This window comes from Haliaeetus leucocephalus, unplaced genomic scaffold (genome assembly GCF_000737465.1).
Source record: "Haliaeetus leucocephalus isolate CR32 unplaced genomic scaffold, Haliaeetus_leucocephalus-4.0 Scaffold566, whole genome shotgun sequence".
NCBI lineage: Eukaryota > Metazoa > Chordata > Aves > Accipitriformes > Accipitridae > Haliaeetus > Haliaeetus leucocephalus.
In genome coordinates, this window is record NW_010973002.1 from 3,388,276 (window position 1) to 3,413,780 (window position 25,505).

General features: G+C 37.3%; 1 protein-coding gene across 1 annotated transcript in view; it reads right to left on the bottom strand.

Annotated features, from left to right (window-relative positions):
* The window catches only part of DNAH11 (dynein, axonemal, heavy chain 11), a 159,472-nt gene that overhangs the window by 110,743 nt on the left and 23,224 nt on the right, over positions 1-25,505 (bottom strand). Inside the window, 23 exon segments of the mRNA XM_010577660.1 lie at positions 1,399-1,537; positions 4,881-4,997; positions 5,782-5,933; positions 6,051-6,207; positions 7,040-7,200; positions 8,255-8,389; positions 10,640-10,873; positions 12,008-12,157; positions 13,770-13,929; positions 15,081-15,136; positions 16,435-16,659; positions 17,079-17,201; positions 17,475-17,597; positions 19,116-19,274; positions 20,651-20,674; positions 20,676-20,733; positions 21,232-21,247; positions 21,599-21,751; positions 22,462-22,551; positions 22,644-22,743; positions 24,143-24,365; positions 24,763-24,932; positions 25,027-25,277. Coding sequence (XP_010575962.1) covers positions 1,399-1,537; positions 4,881-4,997; positions 5,782-5,933; positions 6,051-6,207; positions 7,040-7,200; positions 8,255-8,389; positions 10,640-10,873; positions 12,008-12,157; positions 13,770-13,929; positions 15,081-15,136; positions 16,435-16,659; positions 17,079-17,201; positions 17,475-17,597; positions 19,116-19,274; positions 20,651-20,674; positions 20,676-20,733; positions 21,232-21,247; positions 21,599-21,751; positions 22,462-22,551; positions 22,644-22,743; positions 24,143-24,365; positions 24,763-24,932; positions 25,027-25,277 — 3,176 coding nt within the window.

Genomic DNA, 25,505 nt, shown 5'->3' on the forward strand with positions numbered 1-25,505 from the left:
AGCCCCCCCCCCCCCCCCCCAATTTTTTGTTGGTTTGCTGAATGATGGGTTGTAAAAGAGCAAGCTATGCATCTTTACAGCAGCCTGCTGTGTGGATTGTCCGGTGTACAAGGACTTTAAGACATCCAAGCTATTTGCCATGGCATGGCAGGACCAGAAGTCACTTCCTCATGGCATATGCAATGAAAGCCCTGACAACCCTGTTCTGAAGCAGTTTTCATAGGCTAGGATCCTAGTGCCCCCAAAGGTATATTGAGAGCCCTAAAAGACCCAACACTGGACCAATATTTTCAGAGCTCTCTGAACTGCTGTATGTTTTCTGCAGCAGCCCAGAATTTTAGTCAAAGAGATTTGATTTCTCCCATTTCCATTAAAAGTAAAACAAATAAGATAAAAATAATAAATGAACAACAACATTCCAGGTTTTGATTCAAGCATTATTAATATTATTATTAATATTAAAATGGGAAACAGTTGTACAAGTCATTTTTCTGAATTCAGAAAATTACTCCAGGACAAAGTACTCGCTAGAGTTGAGGAATCCCTGTTCTAGTAAAGCAGGCAATATTGCTGTCTTAAGATATTCAACATTCAAATTCATTATCTCTAGAAACATTGCAAGAATGTGTCAGGAGAACTTTGGGATATTTAGAGATAATTTTGAAATTATGCAGGCATGAAAATGAAGTTGCTTTTGCTTTCATAATGGCCCTGCTTGCTAAAGTTTATGGCTTGAGGTTGAAGGGTTCTCCAAGTTCTTATTCTACTAACAAAACTGAATATTAAGAATGTCTTGTGAAAAATTACACAGTTGGAAATGAGTAAACAGCATACATACAGGGAAGAAACGATAAACCTTCCAAGTTTTACAAGTTGTAGATTTTTAAGATAATTATTCTGAATATGAATTCTTTCTAGTATAATAATTAAATTATTTAGCAATGCTTTATTTCCATTTTTCAAACAGTCCTCCACTGTGTTTACTGGGGAAAGTTTAAAGAAGCATTCATTCAAGCAGAATGTTATTTGTTTTTCAGAATAATTCCTACTCTGCTATAAGGTTTTTCTTTTCTCCAAAAGAGAGTTACATTTCTAATATAGGTATTGCATGACAGTGCAACGTAGTTCAGTCATCCCAGGTATGAAGCAGTGATATACAAATATTTAATGCAAAATGAACGCATTACAAATGTCCCAAGATCAGAGGAAAGGGCACTTTTTTCTAAATTCATATCTGACAATTTAATAAGGACGGACATGTGATTTAAAGTGCCTTCAAAATAAAAGATAAGAGTATATACATAAACCCCCCTATTATTATACAATGTCCAGCCACACCGGTATGGAGTATGTGTTAATCAACACGTACCAAACCCAGAAGCCCAAAGAGACCCTCACCTGTTTAGAAAGCAGCTCCCTGCAGAGAGTATACAAGGTAATAAACTTCCTGGCTAACAGACATGCATAAATAAACCCTTCAGCAACCAACGTAATTTTTGAGATCACTTCAATGTCAGGGACAACTATGGCACAGGGTCTAAGGAAAAAAACAAACCCCATAATCCAAATACACAAATTAGTATTTAAACATGGTAAGAATAAGCGACTCAAATCGAATGATTGATGTGTGCAAACATTTTTAAAAACAGAGCTCAAGAGAGTCACAATTAAGAGTGTCAGTCCAAGCTAAAAAGGACCTTACTTCAAAGTAAAAGGAGCTAATTAGGCACTGTTGATTGTTAGCATGTAGTAACATTGCTGTACGCAAAGGAGGCAGCTGAGAAACGCAGGGCTTGCGAGACAGGTACTACCAAAATTTAGAGCAGGCACAGTGTGCAGCAGCATCACTTGCCACCAACGACTGGAGGACACTGCCAGCAGCTCTACAGGGTCTGGAGGTCAAGTGCAACACCCTGCCATTGCTAAAAATGCCATCATTTTTAAAAGGACTTCAATTTTTTGAGGGCTTTAATGCTTTTATATGAAGTCATGGTTGCCTTTGGAGGTTTCACTGTTTGTTTCTTTTTTAAATGTAACCTTTAGTCCAAAATTTAGAACAAAACCACGGCCATTTTAATGATATAAATGAGAAATCTCCACTTAAAGTAATACAAAGCAATAATGCAAAGGCTAAACAATTTCCTCATTAAAAATCACTGCTTAAGTTACATAGTAGCAGAGAAGAGATCTTGAATTTTGTGTTCGGGTCAGCTACAAAGAGGCAAATTTGTCCCTCAGAGCACTTTTCTTACTACTGACAAATACAAAGATTTCTTTTGTTCACCATTCATATTTAAATACGACAAAATTAAGACCAGTGGTTTAGTCCAGCAGTATATTTCTGACAGAAATCAATAACATATAGTCTAGAAAAAGAGTAAGCACCCCTCTGTTAAACAATTTTTAAGTAAGTAAACTGTTTTTTAAGAAGCATTTCTTCATAAGACCAAGCAAGGGCTGCTATATGCATTGCTGTCAATTATAAAAAATTATATGCTCTTCTACCTACCATAACCAATACCCTTCTTGCAAATAGAATAACTGCTTGCACAAGAAACATCAGAGTAGTAGTATTCAATATATCTTCTCTCCCTTGTGAGATTTCATTAGGTGGCAAATACATGGAGTTAATGCTTTACCACTTACCTCCCACCTTTTCTGTGCATTATACAATGGATAAGAGCTATTACAGACATCAGCTACAGGGCTGAATTCCCGAGTCCCAAATGCAGCAGTTCATACTTTAATTCCAAAGGCTTTTCATTTTATGTGACAACCAAGTAAAGGTAACACTTCAAGCTCTATGTAGCAAGTACATTTTGAAAATTAAAAAACCCCAACAAACCAAAAAACAAAACCAAAGAAAACCATAATAGAAAGCACATCAAATAAAGCAATAATTTGACTTTATCTTTCAGTAGGGATATTTTTAATTAATATAATTTCATATCCCTTACTCTTTTCTTCCCGAATGAAAAAGTAAAGAAGGAAGAAAAACAATAAATGAACAACAGAGACAAATCACATGCATTTTCCATCCTCTGGTAGTCCACTGAGAGGTGAAAAACTCGGTAACAACAGGGAGGCATCCCTCCTGCTCTCTTGTCAAATACCACATCTAGCTGACTGCAGAAGACATGGCTGCCAAGGCAGCCGACTCTGTCCGAATGCAGAAAAGGTGGCAGCCACACCGCACAGACAGGGTGGATGGGATCCCCGTCGCCCTGTCCCCTCCCTTCTGAGAGGTTCTGAATCGAGCGGCTGCCCAACATTGGTCCCTCGGTGCGCACCAATCCTGCTTTGCCTTGAAGAGTCCTTAGATGGCAATTAATGAGAAGGCTTGGTAAAGCAACAGCTAAGTTGTGAAATATTTAAAAAACACTTATGGGGAAGTAGGATGCATCTCTCAGGGTCTCCCTCCAATGTTTGCTAAGACCCAACTATAGGGTCTTATTCAGCAACAGTCTTTGCAGAGGCACATGAATTCAAATCCTGACCTCCTCCTTGTAAACAGATGTTACTTACTGCTTGTTACAAATGATTGTAATTTAGGCTCAAAGAACAAGAAAGCTAATTGCAGTGCCGCCCAGTCCTGCCATCTGAAGCAGGATGTTTAGTTGGCAAGAGGATGAGATGTGCCCGAGCAAACTGCTTTCCAACTTTAGCAGATTTTGTATCTTTCTGCAGTGAAAGCATGAAGGAGTATGGTGTCAGGAATTCCATGGCTAGAGCAGAAATAATGAAGTACGCCAAAATCTTGATGTACCTTTTAATACAGAAGAAAGTAGTACCTGTGTTTCAACTAGCTCACAGAAGCAACAGCGATGCCCGGTTCTGCCCTAAGTTTCTATGTTTTAAAAATCAAAGGGATTTACTGGTAAGAGAAGCAGATCCCAGATAGCACCATCTATACTTGTGCCTCCCAGACAGCCTGTCAATGCCTTGCAACTTGCCCCATTGAACTTCAATATGTTGAGAAATGAAATCACAGAATAATTTTTTTCTCAAGTCTTGATTAAATCACTGAAAAGTGTTAATGCAAGAACAAGGATTTAAAGTGCCAACTCTTTCTTAAGCAAGTCCTGTACCATTTAAGTCAAAGACCATTACCACATAGTTCAAAGCGCAGCTCCAACACTTTGTCGGGATAAATTGGCATCATTTTACTGCCCATCGTGCTGGAGCAACTGCTTGTGGAATTAATTCCCTCTCAGAAGCACCATTTCAATACAACTCACCGAGCGCAGCATGCAAAATATAGTCAGATCTTTTAAATTCAAAACTTTCTTCCTTGAATGTTAGTGTTAAGATATAAAGTATAAATATGTGCTTCAAGAAAAAGTTACCGGGCTGTCCTACAGTGTCCAAAAGCATACAAACTTTTTTCTGTGAGCTACACTTCACAGCTTCTCAACAATCACATATTCAATATCTTACTAGGTAAGAGCATGCAGCTTCATCTTCAGCTGGTAGTTATGAAACATCTATGAACGCATGCATGCCAACACCCATGGAAGAATGTGATAGTTAGACACTTATTCAAATGGCTATTTTACTAGGCAAAGCCAGCTGTGAGGATTCCCATTTACCACAAAACAACGAACGTTCTTGCACATATTTAGGTACAGTGTGTTCACAGGTACCTTTAAAATTATATGTAGATTTTTAAAAGGCAAGATATACATTTAATTTCCTTTGTCATTGTGGTGTACAGACACGCATAGCTTGAATACTGATTTTTTTTTTTTTCCACATAAATTCTGAAGCAAACAAATTGCATTTCATTGCAGATCAAGGCTAGTAACATTAGGCAACATATATACTCTAAATGTAAACTTGATACACTCGTATACCATAAAAATACACTATAGCATACTTGCCTGAACAGTGCTTTGAAGTTTTCAGGTAGTTCTGTCCCACCTGCATATCCTGGGTTTATGGTAATAAGTGTTCCAACTGATGACTTCAGGGTAATGTTTTCACCAAGGAATAAAAATCTGTTATAAGATAACACAAAAATTTTTACAGTTGGATTAGATGTCAACAACTGCATCATACAAAGCCAGCCATCATGGGTCAGGTGACAAAGGTGCATCTGGGCTTGGATCCAGTCTCGCACAATGGCCAAAAGCAAATGTCTAGGAAAGTTTATTAGAGCTGAGCAAACAGATATTTCCCTGGTAGGCACCAGCTTTTAGTAATCTCTGGCTCCTCTGGCCAGCACTGAATTTGGAAGGAAAAGACTGGACTGTTAGAGCAACAAAGAGTGCATATGGCTGAAGCATGTCTATAGGAGGAATTAATTTTTAAAGCATGTAGAATAAAAGACATTGATAGGGAGTGGTGGGTTTGAGAAGGCCAGGAGGCAGCATCGAGTAAAGCAAGCAGAGAAGGGAGAACATGGTACACTGGAAACACAAGGCTGGCCTCAAAACCACCAGGAAACACTGGAAATCCTGAGACTTCTTGCAAGGTTGAACCCCACCAAACTTCTCACCCATACAATGCAATGATTTCACATGGCGTGACTTGAACAGGACCAGAGCTTCAACAGCAGAGCTTTAATTGGATTCCTGTACAGCCAGGAGTTCACTCACATTTGTTGCTACATTTTGAAGAGAAAGTTATTTTAAGGTAGTATATTATATTACATGGGTGATTTAATGTTACCATCTACTCCCTCACCACATTCACAAAGGGTTTCGGAGGAACTCTGGAAAAAGATTTTACTGGTTCAGTATTTATAGATGGCAAAGGACAATCAAGAAGCACTGCTAAAACACTGAGTTGTTTTTCTTGTTCCTAATTGCAATATGAATAGTCTTTATTTGTACTGCCACGACTGACAGAACTTCTACCAAGATGTGATTGAATTCATCAAAGCATCCCCAAGGTCCTGTCTGGACCAAATCTTTATAGATAATCCCTATAGACTAAAATCAAAAGTGAAAGATTTAACATCTTTTTCTTGAAAGCAACAATTTCCAATGTACTTCATATGAAAAAGAAACTAAACAACAATTTCTGTACTGCTTAGCAGAACATCTCACCTTGTAATCCATCTGCTCAGAACAGCTGAAGACATACACCATCATAGCAAGGGCACAGCCTAGATCTTTGGTGGTCTCTGTCTTACCTGTGCTGGCTGGTCCTGCAGGAACACTGCTCCTTGTTAGGTGGAGAGACTGGATTAGAGTAATGTAACACCTTAACATAAGGAAAGCGATAGCATTGCAAGGAACATCTACAGTGTTGGGAGGTTTGGTTGTTTGGGGTTTTTTTCCCCACACCTTGTTTCATGGGTGATTTATTCTGAGTCCACTTTCTCATTGCAATTTAATGTCCTAAACCACAAATGTACCTCTTTCATGTTCATGTAAAGTCATGATGTGGCACTACTTGGAAAATGCTTATTTTAGATATGAAAACCAACCACATCAACATTTTTTAGCAGGAAGGAATATCCTATCAGTGGTCACACAGGACAGGAAACAGGAGGCTGTAGTTGCCGCTTTGCCTATTTCAAAGACTTGAGCCCCAGAATTGTCCCCCACCTGAGGGTCATAAGCACTAAGCCAGCCAGGATTGCTGGATCCATCTTTCCAGATCACAAATTTTGACAAGAAATTCCATTCTGGAGCCAAAACATGTCCAGAAAAAAAGCTTCATTGTATACGGTGTGAAAAAAAAAGTACTGGTTTGGACTTTAAACACACACACACACAAATATTCTTTTGCTGAAAATGCCTGATTAACCTTGGTATAAATCCACTCATATTCTTCTTCAGACTAGACATTAAATATATACATTAAGTTATGTGAGAAATATTTCAGTTATTTTAAAAGTAATGGACATTAAAATCATACTATTACTTAAGTATGCACACCTACATGCACACACATGCTCAAAGATATTGTGTCTTAATAACCTTATAAAATACATATGAGGTATGAAAGAACACTGAACTTCTAAGAAATATTTAACTTTTTATTCAGTGAAACGGGTAAAGCAGACACTGTTGTTAGTAACAGTCATTACCTGTCAGTCAAAGGTGTAATAACTAGCCGAGGGGTATTTCCCAAGTACTCATAAAAGTACTGAAACTGAGCATCGCAAATGTTGGCAAAACCGTGTTTCTGGGCGTCATCTCATCTATGGTGTAGCTGTGACAGCCAAGCAAAAGCTCACGAACTGGTCACCTAAAAAGCCATTGCAGAGCCATTATGCCACATAGGAGCTCTTCAGATGAAAGAAATGAGACCCATCACAAAGCTACAGCTGTCATCAGTAGGTGTCACACATCATTCCTAGCCATTTATGAATAACTACTACAACCAATTATAAAGGATTAGATGCACCTTGAGGCATTTGTGCTTTTATACAGATGCAAGTGTAATATAAGATCTTTTTAATAGAGCTATTACATCAGAACACATTGCCACTTATTAAGCCAAGACCTTTCCTTACAAACAATGCAGTCTGTGCATGGGAGCAGACATTGCTTTGACCAGAAGGAATTTCATTTTACTCCTCAAACTTTGTTTCTTCTTGTCTTAATGCCATCTTAGAAACCCATTTTATTTCTGAGGCTCAGGAGGTCAGAAAGAAAATGAGAATTCTTTCCTATTTCAATCCCCATCCAGTGAAACGTTTCGTGCATTCAAACCAGCAGCATGGGTCAGCCACCTTAGTTCTACCTGAACAAAGTTAAACATAGGGCAAGCACCTTGGTTTAACTTAACGCTCAAATTGTAATTGCATGCACTTATGAAGAGTCACCAGAGGAGTGCCTTGCTCTAGAGATGCACATGTGTCCCCCTAAAAGGAGAGCAAAACACACCATGAACAACTGAAGATGGAGTAACTAAAAGCAGAATAACCAAAGACATTTGCAAAACCCACTCAAATCGCCCAAGGAGTGTCTGCACTCAGTTTTGCGATCTGAAATTTAAAGGAAATATCTTGCTGCTCACAGAAAACCTACTGACAGTTTGAATGGTTCCCAGAAGTAGGCTAAAAGTTGACACCTGACTTTTATTCAGGGAAATTTTGAATTCAGAAGGCAGTAGGCTGTAAAAATGCAGGCACAGTACACAGGTCTGAGACAGGCTGTCTTCATGATTATACCTACTCCACCTCCACCATCCTGGTGCCCACATGCAGATCCAGACCCAAACTTGGCTTAAGTACTACCAATTCCTGTCAAAACCACTAAAACTGCGCTTATAAAATATAGCCGATCCAAATACATACTTTCTGAGCTACAAGGCTTGCTACAACATCTCTAGCATGAACATCTATGGTGCAAATGGTCATTGTGATTTTCTGCCGATCACCCGAAAAAAGTTCTTCAAGCAGCATGGTAATAAAAGCATTTAGCTGAGTGACCTTAGAAGATTTAGGTAACTCTCTGAGACCAGATGGATCCCAGTACCATCTACCATTACTGCTACAAGACATTAGTTCTGCCTACATCATTAAATCAATCACCACAAAACCTGGCTTGTAGGTACAAATTTGCTGATATTAAACATGAGATGAAGAAACCCTGGTTTAAACAGACATTTGAACCACCTCCAAAACAATGACAATCCCAATGAGCACAAATACTGAAGATGGTCAGCTAGGCTGGGTAGGAGGAATGGATGGGTAAGAAGATGTGCATGAAGCTGAATTTTAAATTTTGTGGTTACAATCTCCACAGAGATATGCATCAGACTCCGCAAAAATTGTACTAATTGCATGAGAACATTTACTGGCAAACTGTTTGAAAATAGACTTTAGGCAAGATCAGTGATGTTTTAAAAATAGGCAAAGCAATGAAAGGAAGATCACAAAATATGATATGAATGATTATACAGAGTTACATAGTGAAAGACCCGATGGAATTTTTCAGGTTTCATATTAATAGGCAAGAAAAACATACACAGCTACTGCATGTAATTCTAAGGAGGCAAATGTAACCTTATTAGAAAGATATAACTTATTTGCTAGCTGGTGTGAGACAGAACCGTGCTTGTACACATTTTAAAATTCTGGTTTAAAAAGGACAGTGAATTAGTGAGACCTTAAATGCTACACTTTTTGTATATTATATAAAAATAATACAGAAACACCTATTGGTGTTGTTTTTACTGAGACACAGTTAAAGGCTCAGAAGGTAACTCTGTGCAAGCAAATTGTTTGAGGATCACAGTCTAAAGCCCTAACAGATTTTGAAAATGCTTACAAAAATAAAACCAGAAGGTAATTTCACAGGGCTCCCTATTTTTTCTGTCATATCATAAAGGAGATATCAATAGCAACATTGTGAATGAAATTGTCTAGCATCCTGAAATATTTCTGGCATCTTCCTTTAAACACACCCAAAGCTCCACTTCTTTATGGCAGTGAGCTACCATCTGCAGAGAGGTTCAGAAGATCTTTCCTAGTCCACTCTTTTTACAGCAGAACCATTCCAAAGTCCCCACCACAGGCCCAGGAAGCAGCCACTGCATGAGACAGTGCTCGCTGCTCTACTTGCAAAGTGACCACAGAAACATTGCCTGCCTGGATCACATAGAGGTTCATCGTGGATCTGTCTCTGCCTTTCACAGAAACTAGCAGAGATTGATTTAAAAAAAAAACAAAGGGAACATAAAAAACAAGTGCAGGAGAAGGATATCCTGGGAACATATGCCATAATTTGCCACAGACACAGCAGCCAGAATTTACTAAACAAAAAAGAACCAAGACAACAAAGCCAAACTCCCAAAACTACACTACCTATTTTATCATTATATTTAACAGCCATGACTGAAATTTGGCTGACCCTTCACTTGACCTTTTCATATAGTTCTGTCATTCTGTAGCCAAAGATTCCATATTTTAAACTGTACACTGTGTGAAAGTATTTCTTTTGTTTAAAGTCTGCTACCTAATAGCTTCAGGTAGTGCCTATTAGCTCTTGTATTACGAGAAACAGCAAAGAAAGATTAATCTTTATCCACCTTCTCTATTACAGGAATAATTTTAGACATCTCTATCAGATTTCCTCCCCCTTAAAAGTCTCTTTCATATTTCAAATTCCCTTTGGCAGATTTTCTAGGTTGGAAAAGAAAACCAAAACTACTTAAAATTTTCACAGAGAGAAGAAATACTTGCACCAGGACAAAAACATTCAAAATAAGCTGGAGGTAAACAAGGGCAAAACAAAAAAATCAAACTGCAGAAGGTACCCTTCTGAAGTGGGACTAAAACTAATAATATTATAAGTAAACTGTTTGGTTTGACACAAATAAAACCAACAGTTTTGACTTCTTTACACACACACGTGTTTAGTATTTGTATACGTACTGGTTGCATACTCGGTTCCTGTCACACCAGCATGGTTGATGTTCAGCAGTATCTTTGCTTTTACCTTTCATCTCAGTTCAGAATAATCCTACAGAAACCGCAGTAATTGAGACATGATAACAATGCCCATGAGATAACAGAAATGGAAGCAAAAGGTGCATTTCTTTTTTCTGTAGGTGTTAACAGCAGTTTATTTACTACAGGACTGAAATTACTAGATATGCCACTCCTCTCTTCTTAAGAGACCATTTTCACACTGTACTTATTTTTTCACTGCATTAAACAAAAAGATGATGTTCACACTTGCTTCTTGTGGCAATCCTTCAGGGCTGATGCCAAGCCCTCTTCCAGCCTACTGAATGCCATTTCAACATCTGAAACCCACCAGATTTGTGAACCAGTAAGTGCAACCTGGGCTGCATAGTCAAAACCCCACTGTTCTCTCTGCTTCTCTTCATAGGCCAGTATTGCCTCCATGATGTAGAGGTGCACTGTTTTGTGTAGTGTTTCCTCACGGTGTTGCCACCAAGACTCTACCTTTTGAAGAACCTCCTCCCCAAACATGCATACATTTATGCACGTAACATAAATGGTACATTTTATACTACCAGTATAGGAAGCTTATCTCAATCTTTATAAAGGATTTTCTTTACATCAACATTCTTTGCAAATTTGAAATGAGAGTGGGGGGTTTTTTGTTCCATTTTCTCTCTCCCACTGTCTCTTCAGTAGGGTTTAGCTCACCGGAGCCCTTCCCAATTACTGAGATAGCAGACATTGTTTTGTTTTACATATCCACTTGACTTGAACACAGGCATACTGTCTTAGAGCTCCAGATATGAAAGTCTGAATTTTTTCTGGTCACAGACACAGAGTAAACACAGACAATACAGTCTTTCCTATGTCTCTATGCACTCAAACGGAGCTGATCTTGGAGAAACTGTCTCTAAGAGGCAAGCTGCATATATTTGTCCATTCAGTCTAGGGCCTCCCTGCTGAGACAATCAATCATTAGAACCACATGTAACATTGATTTTATGCGATGTGAATGCTTATCCATTCAGCACTGTTCTGAGAACAATAAGTTATTGTCTCAGAAGCTGCTGATCTGTTCTTTCTGACCTACCACTACTCAGTTAGCACACATACTGGCTGGCCAATTAGCAAATATGAGGCTCAAAACCAGATAAAACCCTGTTCAGCTGATAGGGGATACAAGAGAGAGCTGGAGGTCTGGAGAGGTGTGTGCTAAAGGATAAGAGAGGAGGGGATCTGAAAGTATAATGGAAGATGAAATAAAAAGGCAGAAGAAGAGAGAAAGTATGAGAAATGCAACATTCAGCCACAGGCTTCATCGATTCTGTGGCTTTTAGTACTTTTTTTTTTTTTTCTTTTTTCATTGCTCCTAAACACTTAGCTCTCTATTCTTAAAAAAAACCCGAAAACTTACAAGGGGCACCTAGACAATTTGTTAAATTATTAGTTTATTGCACAGTTTTGGGCCACAAAATATTTTAGAATTTGGAAAAAATACTTGTAAGGGTTTTTTTTTTATTTCTTTCTAGATTTACTTTTTTTAAAGCAGCATTTCATGCCACTGAAAGTGTCTATTTAATCTATATCCCATAGAGGGCAAGATCTGTAAAGGAAATTTCACATAACTCAACACACCTGACCACTGCATCCACACCCTTCATAGAACGGAACATACTCCTTTTCTCTGCTGAACATCCCAAGGGCAGTATTTACAGATTCCTCTATATTCTCTTGAAATGTAAGATCAGCAATATTGTCCAAAAGTTTGGTAAGATAATGGGCCACCTGCACCCAAAAAGTACCAGACATAAGGAAACCATTTACCTTAGATTTGTGTCAATCACACTACTTTAATGCATATTTCTATTACAGTGGATGGGATGACTACCATCCTAAATTTTGCTCTACACAATAAGATTTTGTGGTTCAGCAAAATTTAACAGTTCTTAGCAACTAACTGGAAAACATGAAGTCCTTGCACTTATCTTACAATTGTGTTTCTTATTCTAATGCTTTCAGCACATAGTACTTCAATTGATCTTAGCAAGTAAGATGCACTGAATGACCAGGTGATTGATCAACATTTCATTCTTAAGTTTTAAAGACAATTACAAAAATTAAAAACATTTTTTTCCATAGTATTAGAACACTTATGCCAACTGAACAAATAAGAATAGTACTTCCCTGGTGGCACAGACTGACAAGGTAATGCTATCTGATTGTCTGTAGCATGATCACTACACAGGAGGTTTTTATGGGAAAATTTGAGGTTAATTACATTATTGTCAGACATCAGAAGAATCTGAAGGACAAAGGTAGCTCAATATAAAACTGAGAGGTCTTGAAATTATTAATTATGGCTAGTGCATATTTCACAAATTGTTGATTCAGGTCTAAATGTCTTGTGTAATTACGCACCTCTCCAAGGACCATGGAGTTTGAAGATCACTGTCTACACACCAGCATGCTCTATGTCTGGTAACTAGAACAGAAGATTTATTTAGTTGCTTTTCTTATATATGGTGCAGAGCAATGAGTGAATGAAACAAGTCACTGAGACTTAGTTACATACAGAAGCTATGAGACTCTGTCACCATGTTTGAAAAGGCTCAGTGTTCAAGCCTCACATGCCCTTCATCCTCTTGGAAAGCATCAGTTCTTCTGTTACATGTCACATTGCATCCAAAAAGGCTTTACCTGAGACACACCAATAACTAGCACTCAAAGAATTAATGGCCACAGCTGGATAGTCACTGAGGCCAGGAGTATCATCTGGCACATAGATAACATAGTACAAAGCTTCTGAAATACATCAAAGTCCCTGTGCTTTTATATAAATTGGTCTCAAAGCGTCACAAAACCTACCAGATTATTGTTCAAGGTAGGAAAACAGAAGGATAGCTACAAAAACCATTCCTCGTACAATGGTCAGAAGCTCAGTCAGTAACAGCCTAACAGAGACCATAGATCTTTCAGTCTTACTTATCATCACTATGCATAGCATGCCTGAAATTAGATCAATCCATGCTAGAAGGAGAATAGATTTGATGATCTCATTGACTTTTTCCATTTTCAATTCCTGCAAACCTACAAACCAAAAAATCCAAATAAATGCAAATTGCACATGGCTAAATTTCCAGCAAGAGACAGCACAAGATTTGTAACGCTTCTCCTCAGAATGATGGTTTCAGCTTTCCTTGCTGAACACCTTGTACTTGCCCCTAGCTGGGGGGAAAATGTTTACTACCTTCCTTACACAAAGTGATTGTATTTGTAAAGTAAATTAACACTCAGAAACAAAGGTGCAGTTCTACAATACTATCTCCTCACACAGTTAGCTGGAAAACTTGCCTTTCTGTAGACAAAATGGAGTACAATAAGATGCAAGGAGGTTCACCTGTTTTGGCTGTGTTCCTTTTGAACGAACGTCTAGCAAGTCTGCTGAAGAAACAAAATAGAAGCGTGGAAAAACTATGTGCTTGGTTTCTAAAAATAAAGCCAGAGCTTTTTCACAAAGAGAAAGTCTGAAAATAAGACAGAGATTTTAACGATATGTGCTTTTAATCACCCTAAAGCCAAGAATTCCCTCCCAGTTAAGGAGGAAATCGGACCAAAAAGTAAAACAGAACAATACAATCCACTTCTAATTTAAAATAATAACAATGAATACAGCTGTAAGGAACAGATAAGGTGGCAAACCTTATATGTTTCCTTTCCAGAAACCAAAAAGGGAACATGCTCTTTTTAATCATTCAGACCAAGGAACCCAAGAGAATGGAAAGGTGACAGAAAAGTCCCTGAAAAGATATGTTTGGCTAAGGGGAAACTCCCCCTCAACCTTCCAAAGAGTCCAGCCTTAGCAAGTAAGGGACAAGAACAAAATTTCTTACTTGACAGGGCAGTTATTTGCAGATAAATAATAATTAAAAAAGTGTGTGTGGAGTGAAAAATAACCACTTTTCTTGAGATGCACACATTTTATGTATGAAGGATAACAAACATGAACACACATGTTGCTACTGACACAAAAAGTATTAAGAATCTAAATACTCACTTACATGCCTATCATCTGGAGAGGAAAACCACACATTTATTTATGTGTGACTGATGCACTTTAGCTATTAGCTTGGTATCTCTCATAACAGAAGTGACATCTCAAAAAACAGGTTTGTGTTTTGGGTTTGTTTTCTTTCTTTGTAACTGCCTATTACAACTTTTTCCTGCAAGGAGAAACAGGCTGTGACTCCAAACGTCACTGCCTCTACAGGTAGGAAGAGTGAACATCAGTGGCAAGTTGAAGGCATACGTTTAAGTGGGCTGAAGGAGGACCTTTGCTGTAGACAATCCACTATCTCCTGCTGGAAGTGTGAAAGAAAGACTCCCAGCTGCCAGGTTGTGGATGGGGAGAAAAAGAATTTGATCCAAACCGACCATATTTTTCAGACTTTTGACAATTTTTATGTCCTGCAATCCATAAATAATGAACCAGTGCCTCAAATGTAATTGATCATATAAAAAGCAGTAAAAATCCAGTATGTCAAATAGAAACAAATGACAAAAATATTATCAGATCATCTCACACCTGTACAAAAAGCAAATGTGACCTGACAGCTCTCATTTCCTGACTGTTCCAGAATTACACTTTAGAACAATTGTTAATCATGCTGGAAATTTTACTGTGCTGCAAAGCTTCAAAATTTTCATACACCTTTGGCTTGTAGCATCCATCACATTTTTTGTATTTGCTATGTCAGTCACCAACTGCTGTACAGAAGTGTGAGGAAGTTATTGCAACACATAGAATTCCCCTCAGATTTTTTTCTACTTCATACCTTTTACTATACTGGGACAAGAAAAGCACTGGGGAAAAGAGCTGGAAGAAGGCACCTCATCAGCTTGTTTTAGGTTCTTTTTCTTAAACAGCAAAAGAAAAAAAATCTACAAAAATGTATTTTGACAGTGTTTAGACTGAACATGAAGGAAATGTAAAAAGAACAGAGAGAACTGCACCAGAGGAAAGCAAATACCACCGATTATACTATCAGGTCTCGTGTAACAAAATAAAAATAACAGATCATAACAGCAGCATTAACTTGTACAACAATTCTGCATATGCGTGCAAGCCCAATGCCTTTTTCAACATGCACCATGAAGAAACTTATACATGTTGAATGCCATGAATAGTTTCATTGTTCTTAACAGGGTTGTCAACTTGGACAAAGTTGTGAATATAGATTTTTTTTTTTTTTTTGGCATATAGTTAGACATGCTGCTGCCCACATTGTTTAAATCTGCAATTTAAACAACTAGAAATTTATTTGAAATTTTAAATGTAGAACCTCCCGATAAATCATTATCATATCCTAGCTTTTCAGAAGTGTACATAATGAGAACTTTCCCTGGCATATGTGGATTGAATTATAGGTATATTGATAACACACAAGTTATTCTCTTTACTAAGTGAGGGTTCAGTGACCTTTCTTGGACAGAATGAACAATTAAGACACAATATTTTGTGTAAGTTCAAATGTTTAGGTTAACTGCTGTAACTACCTTTGACAACAATAAATAATAGATGGTTAACTTGTATTTCATCTGTTATTGTCCTAAATGATACCGAGTTTGGCAGAAGGGATTTCTGTAACTCAGAAGTATCGTATCTCTGTGTGACTCCGGGGGTTAAAAAGCTAACAAAGAGTAAATAAGAGAAAATATTAAAGTCATGTGAAGGAATGACCTGCAGAACTTTGTCACAAGTCACAGTTTGTGACAATGTGTCAATCAGCAGCTGCCGGTCCATGTGAAAGGAAAACAAGGCAAATAATTACTTTGATTTTTAATAATAAAGAATGCAAAATCTACCTCCGATATTCTCCCAAGTAAGTCTGAGACTCTTGTAATAATGTTAATTCAGTGGGTTAGAAACAAGCCTATCAAAGAAGTACTCAAACTAAACTGTCAATATGGTATTGTTATTTTTAAAAATAATATCTATTAAATTACCTACCCTAAATAATTAAAATACAAGTTATAAATGGACATGAAACGTTAACTCTACTAACTTTCAAGTCTCTGTTGATTTCATCAAATCTGTTTGCATCTTCTGGAAGCTGGCTTCCAATATCTTCAGAGCCAGTGAAAATAATTTCTGGGTGAGACCACGTGACTTGAACTTCCATCCAAATGGAAATGACAGAATCTGCTATGTTTAATTTATTTTGCTAACCTTTCACTTGTTCAGTGAAATATGCCACATATTTCCTTTTCAGAATCATTTGCAGCTGAACCTAGAAAAACAAAACACATAAAAAACTGCACTAATCAAAATAATTTATCAAACAGAGGAACTAGGGCTAATAAAAGTTTAACAAATTCTCCTGTAACTTATTATTGTATATGGTAACAGAAGACATCTTTAAACACAGCAAATGGACAGTATATTATTAAATGACTTAAAAAAAATTACAGCTTTCTAAGCTTATATCTTCTAGATTTTTTTTTTTTTTTAAACTCCTACGTGGAGAAAGGAATTTTTTTAGAATATATATAGTTACATAGCATACATATAATTTCCCAGGACTAACATCTGGAGAAAACATAACTGTCTGCAGTAAAGATTCAGGAGAATTGTTTTAACTGACCAAGTCTATCAAGGGAGGGAATAATATTAATATACTAATAGTTTTTCTATTAATTAAATCCTTACTTGATTGTTATCTAAAGTTTCAAGCAGCTGTTCATCTGACTTTAATAAAGGAGCTCTGTTCCTGTGATGCTCTTCGTAAGAAAATTCCATGGCAGCCCACGTTTGGCTGATTTCTGCCAAAATCTAGGAATAAGAAGAGTAGTAATAACATCTGCCTATGCATATCACATTTCATATTCTGAGTTGAGAATTTTAATTAAATTATATTTAATTCAGAGTGGTGGTAAATGACACCACAGACAAGAAGTTAGTTTCACTAGGCTGTGAATTTTTCTCCCTAGGTAAGTCACATGAAACTATTCAATTCTATCATGAATTTCTTGAAACAAAACTCAATCAAGTAGTTTGTTACATACTATTCTGCAAAAACAGAAGGAAAAAATGGGCATCTCGCACCTTTTCAGTACCCAACTCCTTCACAGCATTGTCAACCATACTTTGGACTTCATCTTCTGCTTTATGAAGCTGGAGTCCCAGAAGGTCTGTCAAGGTAGTATCTTCTGCTACTAAAAGCCTGACCTATAAAGCAAAGAGGCAGCAGAGAGCAAAATAAGTATATGAATAAGAAAAATCAGACATAAGCATATAACAAAGTATTCAAATGGAGTCCAAGTAAAAAACAATGAAATAAGTTATATGTGCTCTAAATACTAGATATACTTTCAGATTTGCACCAAACTTTGAACCTAATCAGCCTAGATGAAATCTTTCTTGAAGCTGTTACTGTATATTTTTGTTTTGAAACAGTCTGTCAAGTGATAGTCTGCACGTTCTTGTACTGTGACATACTGTATGTCATAACACTAAAAGCCAAGTTTATTTGCACAGCTGCCATTGAAGCTGATGTAAGCTACAGACACAGTATTTGCACACTAGAAATCTTGGGGGTGGTAGAGGTATTTGCCATATTTTGTTACTGCTTTGTAAGATATCAACAAAAAAAAAACCTTTTAAATTTTAATCAAGGCTTTGAAAAGACTACAGTCAAACTTTTTTTCATTTTTTTTGTTAGGAAAAAAATCACAAAAATGTTGTGCTAGGCCCATTTAGGAGCTTTCTGCATTAAAAATAATTTTAAAATGTCCTTTTAAAAAAACTGTATGTGAAAAATGCTTGGCATATGGGAACAGAACCACTGTGTTATGCTCACGCTCTTCTGTGTTTTTCTTTCAGCCTTCCAGTTTTCTTCATTTTAAAAAAGTGATTGAAAATTGAACTTCTTTTTCTTTTTTTTTTTTCCAAAGTGGTTAAAATAATTTTATTCAAATTTTGAAAACTAACAACTGGTCCATGTTATACCCTGGGAACCAAAACCACTGGGATTCTTTTTGAGAAATTGAAATCACTTTTTTTTTTTGGTTCATACAAACTTCTTTGGTTTTCCAGTTGTATTGTCAACAGTTGGGTAAAACATATACATCTCTCCCCATTCTGGTACCCCTGTCTCTTCCCCCTCCCCCCCCCCCCCCCCCCCCCCTTTTTTTTTTTTTTTAAATCTACTGTCAGGTCCAACAATCTCCCTATACACTAATTCTTAAAAAACGTACCAGTAGGCTGATATTTCAGGTGGCCTGCCTTTCCTTACCTTCCATTTCCCTCTGCCCATTATCTCCTCTCTTCACTATTAAGAAACATTCTCTTTTGCTAGCCAGGAAAGTTTCTAGCCACATTGCTTTGTTTCCTTATAAATATTTAATAGAAATTTTCACTGCAAAGTATTCCCCTGTCCCAAACCAGCCAGACTCTTTCAAGCTTACTGCTATTTTCAGGCTCAGCAGGGAGACAGCCAGGTATGGAAGAACCCTCTAATTTAGCAAACCAGGTCTGCCTCCAGAGAATTGGGTCCTTTTGTCTGAGCAGAAACCACAAATTCACTTCTCAACCCATGAGATGCCTCTGTCTGAAACTTAAATCTCTGCTCCACTTATACGTTGAATAGTTGGCAGCAGTGGCTCTACCATATGCCTGACAGTACTGCTGCGTCTATGTGCAGAGTATGAAAGACCATCACCAGGGTCTCTTTGGCTGAATACTTACTCCTGTCACATTCGTGACCTGGTAGCAGTGTCTGTCTCTGATTGCAGGATTTTGCAACTCCCGTATTGCTCTCAGTGACGGCATCAGATTCTTCACCTTTAACTCCAAGCCACTACATACATCCCAGGAGCAAACTTCTTTATCCAAAGACCACCTTTCCTAAGGAATAGGGTTAAAATAATTGCAATAATTACTTGCCATTAACAGCCACCTTGTTGATAACTTTAAGAAAAATTTAGGCAGTTTGTCAGAAAGCTCTCCTTTCTTGTTTCATGTGCAGATGTGTGGGACAGTTGTAGTTAGCTCAAGACTAGGGAAGATTTTATCGGGGTCATTGGTTTATGTGGCAGATAAAGCAAAGACTCTGGAAATGTACTTTCCAGTATGTCACTTAAAGTAATGGAACTGTATTAACACTGCATTTACACAGGGATTGTATGATTCCTGCTGGATCAGAGCCATTTACTTTACCACAGCCCTGATGATTTAAGTCTAATTCTCTTATTAATTATTTCACTGCAGATAAAAACATCCATAAATTCAATACATTCAAAACCACCATTCAGAGGAGAAAGGGAGACTCGTATGCACACTGGAGCGTGATGAACATGACACAAGTGATCAGCTCACAGGCAGTGATCAGCATCTTCTCTGTTCCAGGACCTGGCATATGTGCCACAGTGAATGATGAAAAAACAGAAGGAGAATGCAGTTATTTCAACTCTCTCCTTGCTTTTACCACCCCTATCACAATATGACAACCCCCACTACCAGAACTGGCTAGGTGGAGTCCATAATTTTGCAGCAATTTAAGCCAAGACATCTGCTGTAAAGTCTGATTCTTCTCTTAAAGCACTGCTAACCAGGCATGCAGTTAAACTTATTTATTCCCGGATGAAACAAATGTGTAAAGAAGAAGAAACTTTATACCCGTTAGGTTCAAGACTTTCTTCCTTCCATACTCAACTACTATACTGTCTATGAACCACAGCTATTCCTCTAGTGTCCTGCAAATAGTCAGGGGGCGGGGGGGGGGCTTTGTTGCTATTTTTGCTTCATACTTCCCTTGACCCATTGGAATTGTCTTCTGCAGGGCAACTGTCAACAAAACATTGCAAATACTTCAAGAAGAGAAAGCACCCTCCCTTTAAAGTGAGCATCTTTGCTGCAACTCCCAACACTCTGGAGCTATGTCTAAGAGCTAAGCAGATGAACCTCTGCAAATTCCACCTGTCTCTAAAAATAATGACGTTCATCTGGTAGGCCCTGTCATAAACCCCCACCCTCTTTATTTCACATACTGTCTCAATTCGGAGAAGTGACAGCATGGTTTTACTATGTACCTCCATGGGGACTCGAAACTCACCCAGAAGAATGAAGTTTTAAAGGAAAGCCCCCCAAACAAAACATGTTCCAGAACATTCAGTTTGGACATGAGTAACAAATCCACTGAAACATCGAAGTGGGCAGGAAGAGTGAGGAACGGGTGGCACCAAGACAGATAAATTGCAAAAAGAGACAGCTATGGAACCTGCCTTGGCAAACCTTCTGAGCTGCACCATCCATCTGTTCCACATTAATCTGTGTCCACTGGGTTTCAGTCCAATCATCAGTGCTGCTCTGAAAGTACAGATAAAAGCATCAACAACATTTGGTAAAGACAAGCTTCTGCTACATAACAGATAAATGGATGCAGGGGAAAGCCCATCACACAGCAATAGCTCCTGGACCTTATTTTTTTCCAGCCCTATACCAACACTACCTAGAAAGCACACAAAATAATCCATCTTCTCAAAATCTAAACCAAAAGCCAAGCATTTAGTTTCATACTTCAGTATCTGATAAGTATACGTACATATGTAGCTTTCTTGCACTATTAAACACACACCTCTATCCACTGACAACATACAGGTGCACCTGGGAGATGTGGGGGAAAATGCTCGGCAGCCCCTCCTGGCAATACAAATGCTATGCACAAAGTTAGGGAAAGAAAATCTAGTACATATATTTTTTAACCTCGCCTATGAAAAACAACTTCTTGAGGGAAACAGAAAGTTACAAGGCTGATTTCCCATACAGGTACGTACACTGATTTTTCCAGACTCTTGCGTCTAACCTTCTAATGTACAATCCTTAGTTCTGAAGTAGAATTTTCTGTCTTTCTGAATTTTTACTCAATGATTTTAATTATTCAAGTTATTGGTATTAAAAAAGCTTGAAATGAAACTACAAGGTTGTTTTGCTTTGGGATTATCTTGAAATTAGTTAACTTGAGGACAGAGATATCTTTACTCTAGGTATCCTAAAATGTAGCAACTGTAATTTCATAAACAAAAGGAATATAGAAATCTTCAGTATTTTAAACTTTTTTTAAAAAAAATAAAAAATATAACACTTCTAGAATCAAATTTAAATGAATATATTTTCAATGTTATACAACTTTATAATTAATTAAAAAAAAAAACTTTCATTAATATAAACACTAATATCCCAAACCGTCTTGATCAACTGCACTTTTCAACATTGTTTCATTTGCTTGCAGTCTGGAATAGCTACTTCAAATAGTTTTGCAGATTCCTGCATTAGTAACATTTCTTTTTCCAGCATCTCAAGCTCTTGATTTGCCTTGAAGAGGAAAAGAGCACTCAAAGTACAGTTATAGGGTATATTGAGCTTACCTAAACCTGGCAGTGAAATCTATAGATGCTGTATATATGATTCAACATAAGAAAAGCTGAGAGCAATTACTGCAAAGATGTTGAAAAGCTGCATTTACGTTGTCTGTGAAAGCACATAAAAGGCATATGAAGGACTCTATTTGAACTACAAAAACAAAAGGTGCATAGAAAACAGTTAATTTATACTCTTATAATAGATCTCTTAACTTATTAACGTTGTATAAATGTTAACAAAATCCCTGCACAATGTTTTTTAACAGATGCATTAAATAGTCCACTTTAGACTATTGTATTCAAGAGCACATTATACTGACTTTTTGAAGGAACATGAATAAAGAATATGAGCAAGTATTCTGAGATTTTTTTTTTATCAGTAAGCATATGAGCATTAGAAGAGAAACAAGAGAAACCCAGATTTGGTGGTGCTAGAATTATACCAGCTTCTTGAAACAAAACAAAACAACCCCAAAAAACCAAACCAGCAAACAAACAAAAAACCAAGAGAAACAAAAACAGAACAAAAAACCCCACAAAACCCACCCAAACAACACACCCCACAACACCCAACCCACAAATATTTTAATATCTACAATAAAATATCATTAGATTTAGCACTGAAAGTTTACAAGCAAATATGTTTTTCCAAGATTCCCCATTACTTTAGAGATGAGCATATGCATTTTCTGCACCAAACTCAAAGGGAGCTTCCATTTTAAATCATTCTCTGAATTCCATCTGCTTCCCCTGATGAAAGACATCTAATAGCACCTGTCACTGATCATGTTCTTATAAAAAACCAAACACATAAAACCCCTGATCTTAGAATTCAACATACATCAAAGTAAAGTGCATTTTCTTCCAATAACTGCAACCTCAGATGCCTGAAGAGAAGTTACTTTATGCTGCACCGACACAGCTCTCTTAATAGCATTCTGTTTTTCAGGGAATTCCTATTTAACAGGGTAACGTTATCTTGAGGGAAAAATATCACAAACAGCAGAAATGTATCAGTAAATTTTGTATATTAAGTGAGGATACTCCAACACCTGCCTATGAATAAGAAATCGCAGTGGAGGATTTATTTAACAACAAGCTATACTCTATATCATAGCTTTTACTAGAATTTTTGTCAACTGTAAAAGAATCAATTTTATGGATCATCAGTAATCATAAACCACTTGAACTTAATGAAGTCGGTATAATCACATAAAACTTCATTCAAAAATATGTTGGGAATCTTCCACACAGTAAAACAGAGAGCTCCACTCCTGCTGCTTTAACACATTTTCAAATATATAGAGCTGACCCGGAAATAGCTTTCCCACTCTACAAATCTCCCAAAGATCTCTAGAAAAACTGTTCAGTAAGCCATGTGAAAAAACCCATTCCATCAGGATGAAAAAAAGAAAGTACAAAAAAGAGAAGCCTGAACCCAAGTCACTTCAGAATAACTAGAAGACTAGTTTAAGGTACACATCAAAAATCCTACCTTTATTTTCCTAGTCATCCTCTCAATCTGGTTTGGACCAGATTGACACAGAAATTCCACTGTGGACTGGAAAACTCACTGAAACTGGTGAGAAATTTTCATTTTAACTAATTAGATTATCTGATGAAAAACATTAGTTGAACTTCTACCCAATTCTATTTAACATTATTTACAGTTTAGTGCATGTCCCAGAACAGACCAAGTAAAGGTCTGTCATATACAGATGCTGATCTTAAAGCTTAATAAACTCTTCTTCTAGTGTCAATAGGAACCACTGCAGCTGTAGTGCTTTCCGACCTATTCTTACCACCAAGTTTTGCTTAATTCAGATAATTCCCCCAAATCTCACTTGCCACACAAAATAATTATAACTGGGATGGGTGCGGGGCAGAATGTATACAGAAACAAGTGGCTGAGGATGTCTGAAAAAGACAGCATCATCTGACAGGCATCAAATCCCAGCTTTTGTATCCATATTTGCACAGAGCCCCAAACTACTGGTAACTGTGTTAAGGCAGGCAAAGCAACATAGGAAATACACTCACTGGAGTTTCTATATGGCTCTGCTTCTGGGAGGAGGCTTATGAATGTGAACACAATTTGGTCGTTATTTAAAAAAAAGGCAAAAAATAACTATGGACCTCATCAGAACAAAATGTACAGGTCTCTTTTTGAATGGATTTTCCATCATTCACACAAAATGAGCCTTTTAAAGAACATAAGAAAAGCTACCCGGTTTTATTGCTGGCAGTTGAGAAAGAACAAGGAGAATGGAATTATTTTACATCACTGAGATCAAATACTGCTATTTTAGGACTATCTACACATATGTACATGAAATATTAGTTTTACTACCATACCTCTAACTGGACATAAACTTCACTTGACATCTTCTGTCCATAGCTTTCTAACAGTGCAACCATCTCTTTTAAAGGTTCAAAGAGTTCATCAGGAGTTGTCTGCCTCTCCTTCACGGCCAAGAGATGGCCCATCATTTCTGCCAGCACACAATAATTTCCTTTGGTCACCTCTCTTTGGAGTCCAGCATCTGCCACTTTTATAAATTCTTCAAAGTCAGCTAGACTACCAAAGAGAGACAGGTATGATGACACACAGAGCAAACATTCCTTACTATAGTGAACAAACATATAGTAAGCCCCACTGATACTACTTAAGTTGTTTTACAAAGTAAATATAGTTATTTAAAAAATAAAATAAAACCAATACAGTTTTACTGTATTATTTTAAGACTTTCTGGGCCTGATTTCCAGAGGTGGTAAGTGCTGCTACTGAGAATTAACCCAACAGGATATGCAAGTACAATACCTGGAAAACAAAACAAAACAAAAACCACTAAGAAAATAATAATAAAAACAAAAGCTGCAAACCTAGATCATTGAAGCATTACATGCAAAAAGACCCCAAACTTATAGTAATTCCTTTAGTGCATGTAAACATGCACACATGCACTCCATTTTGCCTAATAATGACAAATCTCAGGAGATACTCCTTAAACATCCAGCTTCATTTCTTAATAATGTTTAGCAAGCTCATTTTGAAAGGCTTTGTATCCACTTTAAACGAAGTTTCAAAAATTTTTGAGTCTTCAAAGTTGCTTATCTGAACATAAAGATTTTCATAGATGTCAATCTAGAGCAGAAGAGAGATAAATAAATGCGTATACTCTTCCAATCCCCATCCCCACCTCCACTAAACAGCCAATTAAGACCAGTTGCTTTCTTGCCTGCTCTTTAAACAGTTTAATAGTGGGAGGCTGTTGAAAGACTTCATCAGTAAGAGGCATCTTTGTGGATGCTAAACCATGACCACAGAGAAGGAATTGCTTCATAAACTCAGACCGGTCCTCCAGCCAGAGGGACGCATAGCTAGCAAGAGATATTCTGTACTCCAGCACTTTGCTGGTAATATTTGCCAGTCTCTCCACAATCTCCTGCCTGATTTCAGACAGATCAAACATGTTGTCCATATCATTCTAGGCATCAAAAGAAAAGTTTTGTTGTTTCAGTGAGACAGTAATACCAAACGGTTAAATTTACATACAGATGAAAGACTGGAATGCCACCCCTTTTCCCCAGAGATCTATTAACAAGAAAAACTACAATTCACTCAGCTGTTTCTATTTTGGGTTTACCTTTCATTATATGAACACATAAAACCAAACTGAATAGATATCCTTTGCAAGTTATTCAAAGCTGGGCTTTT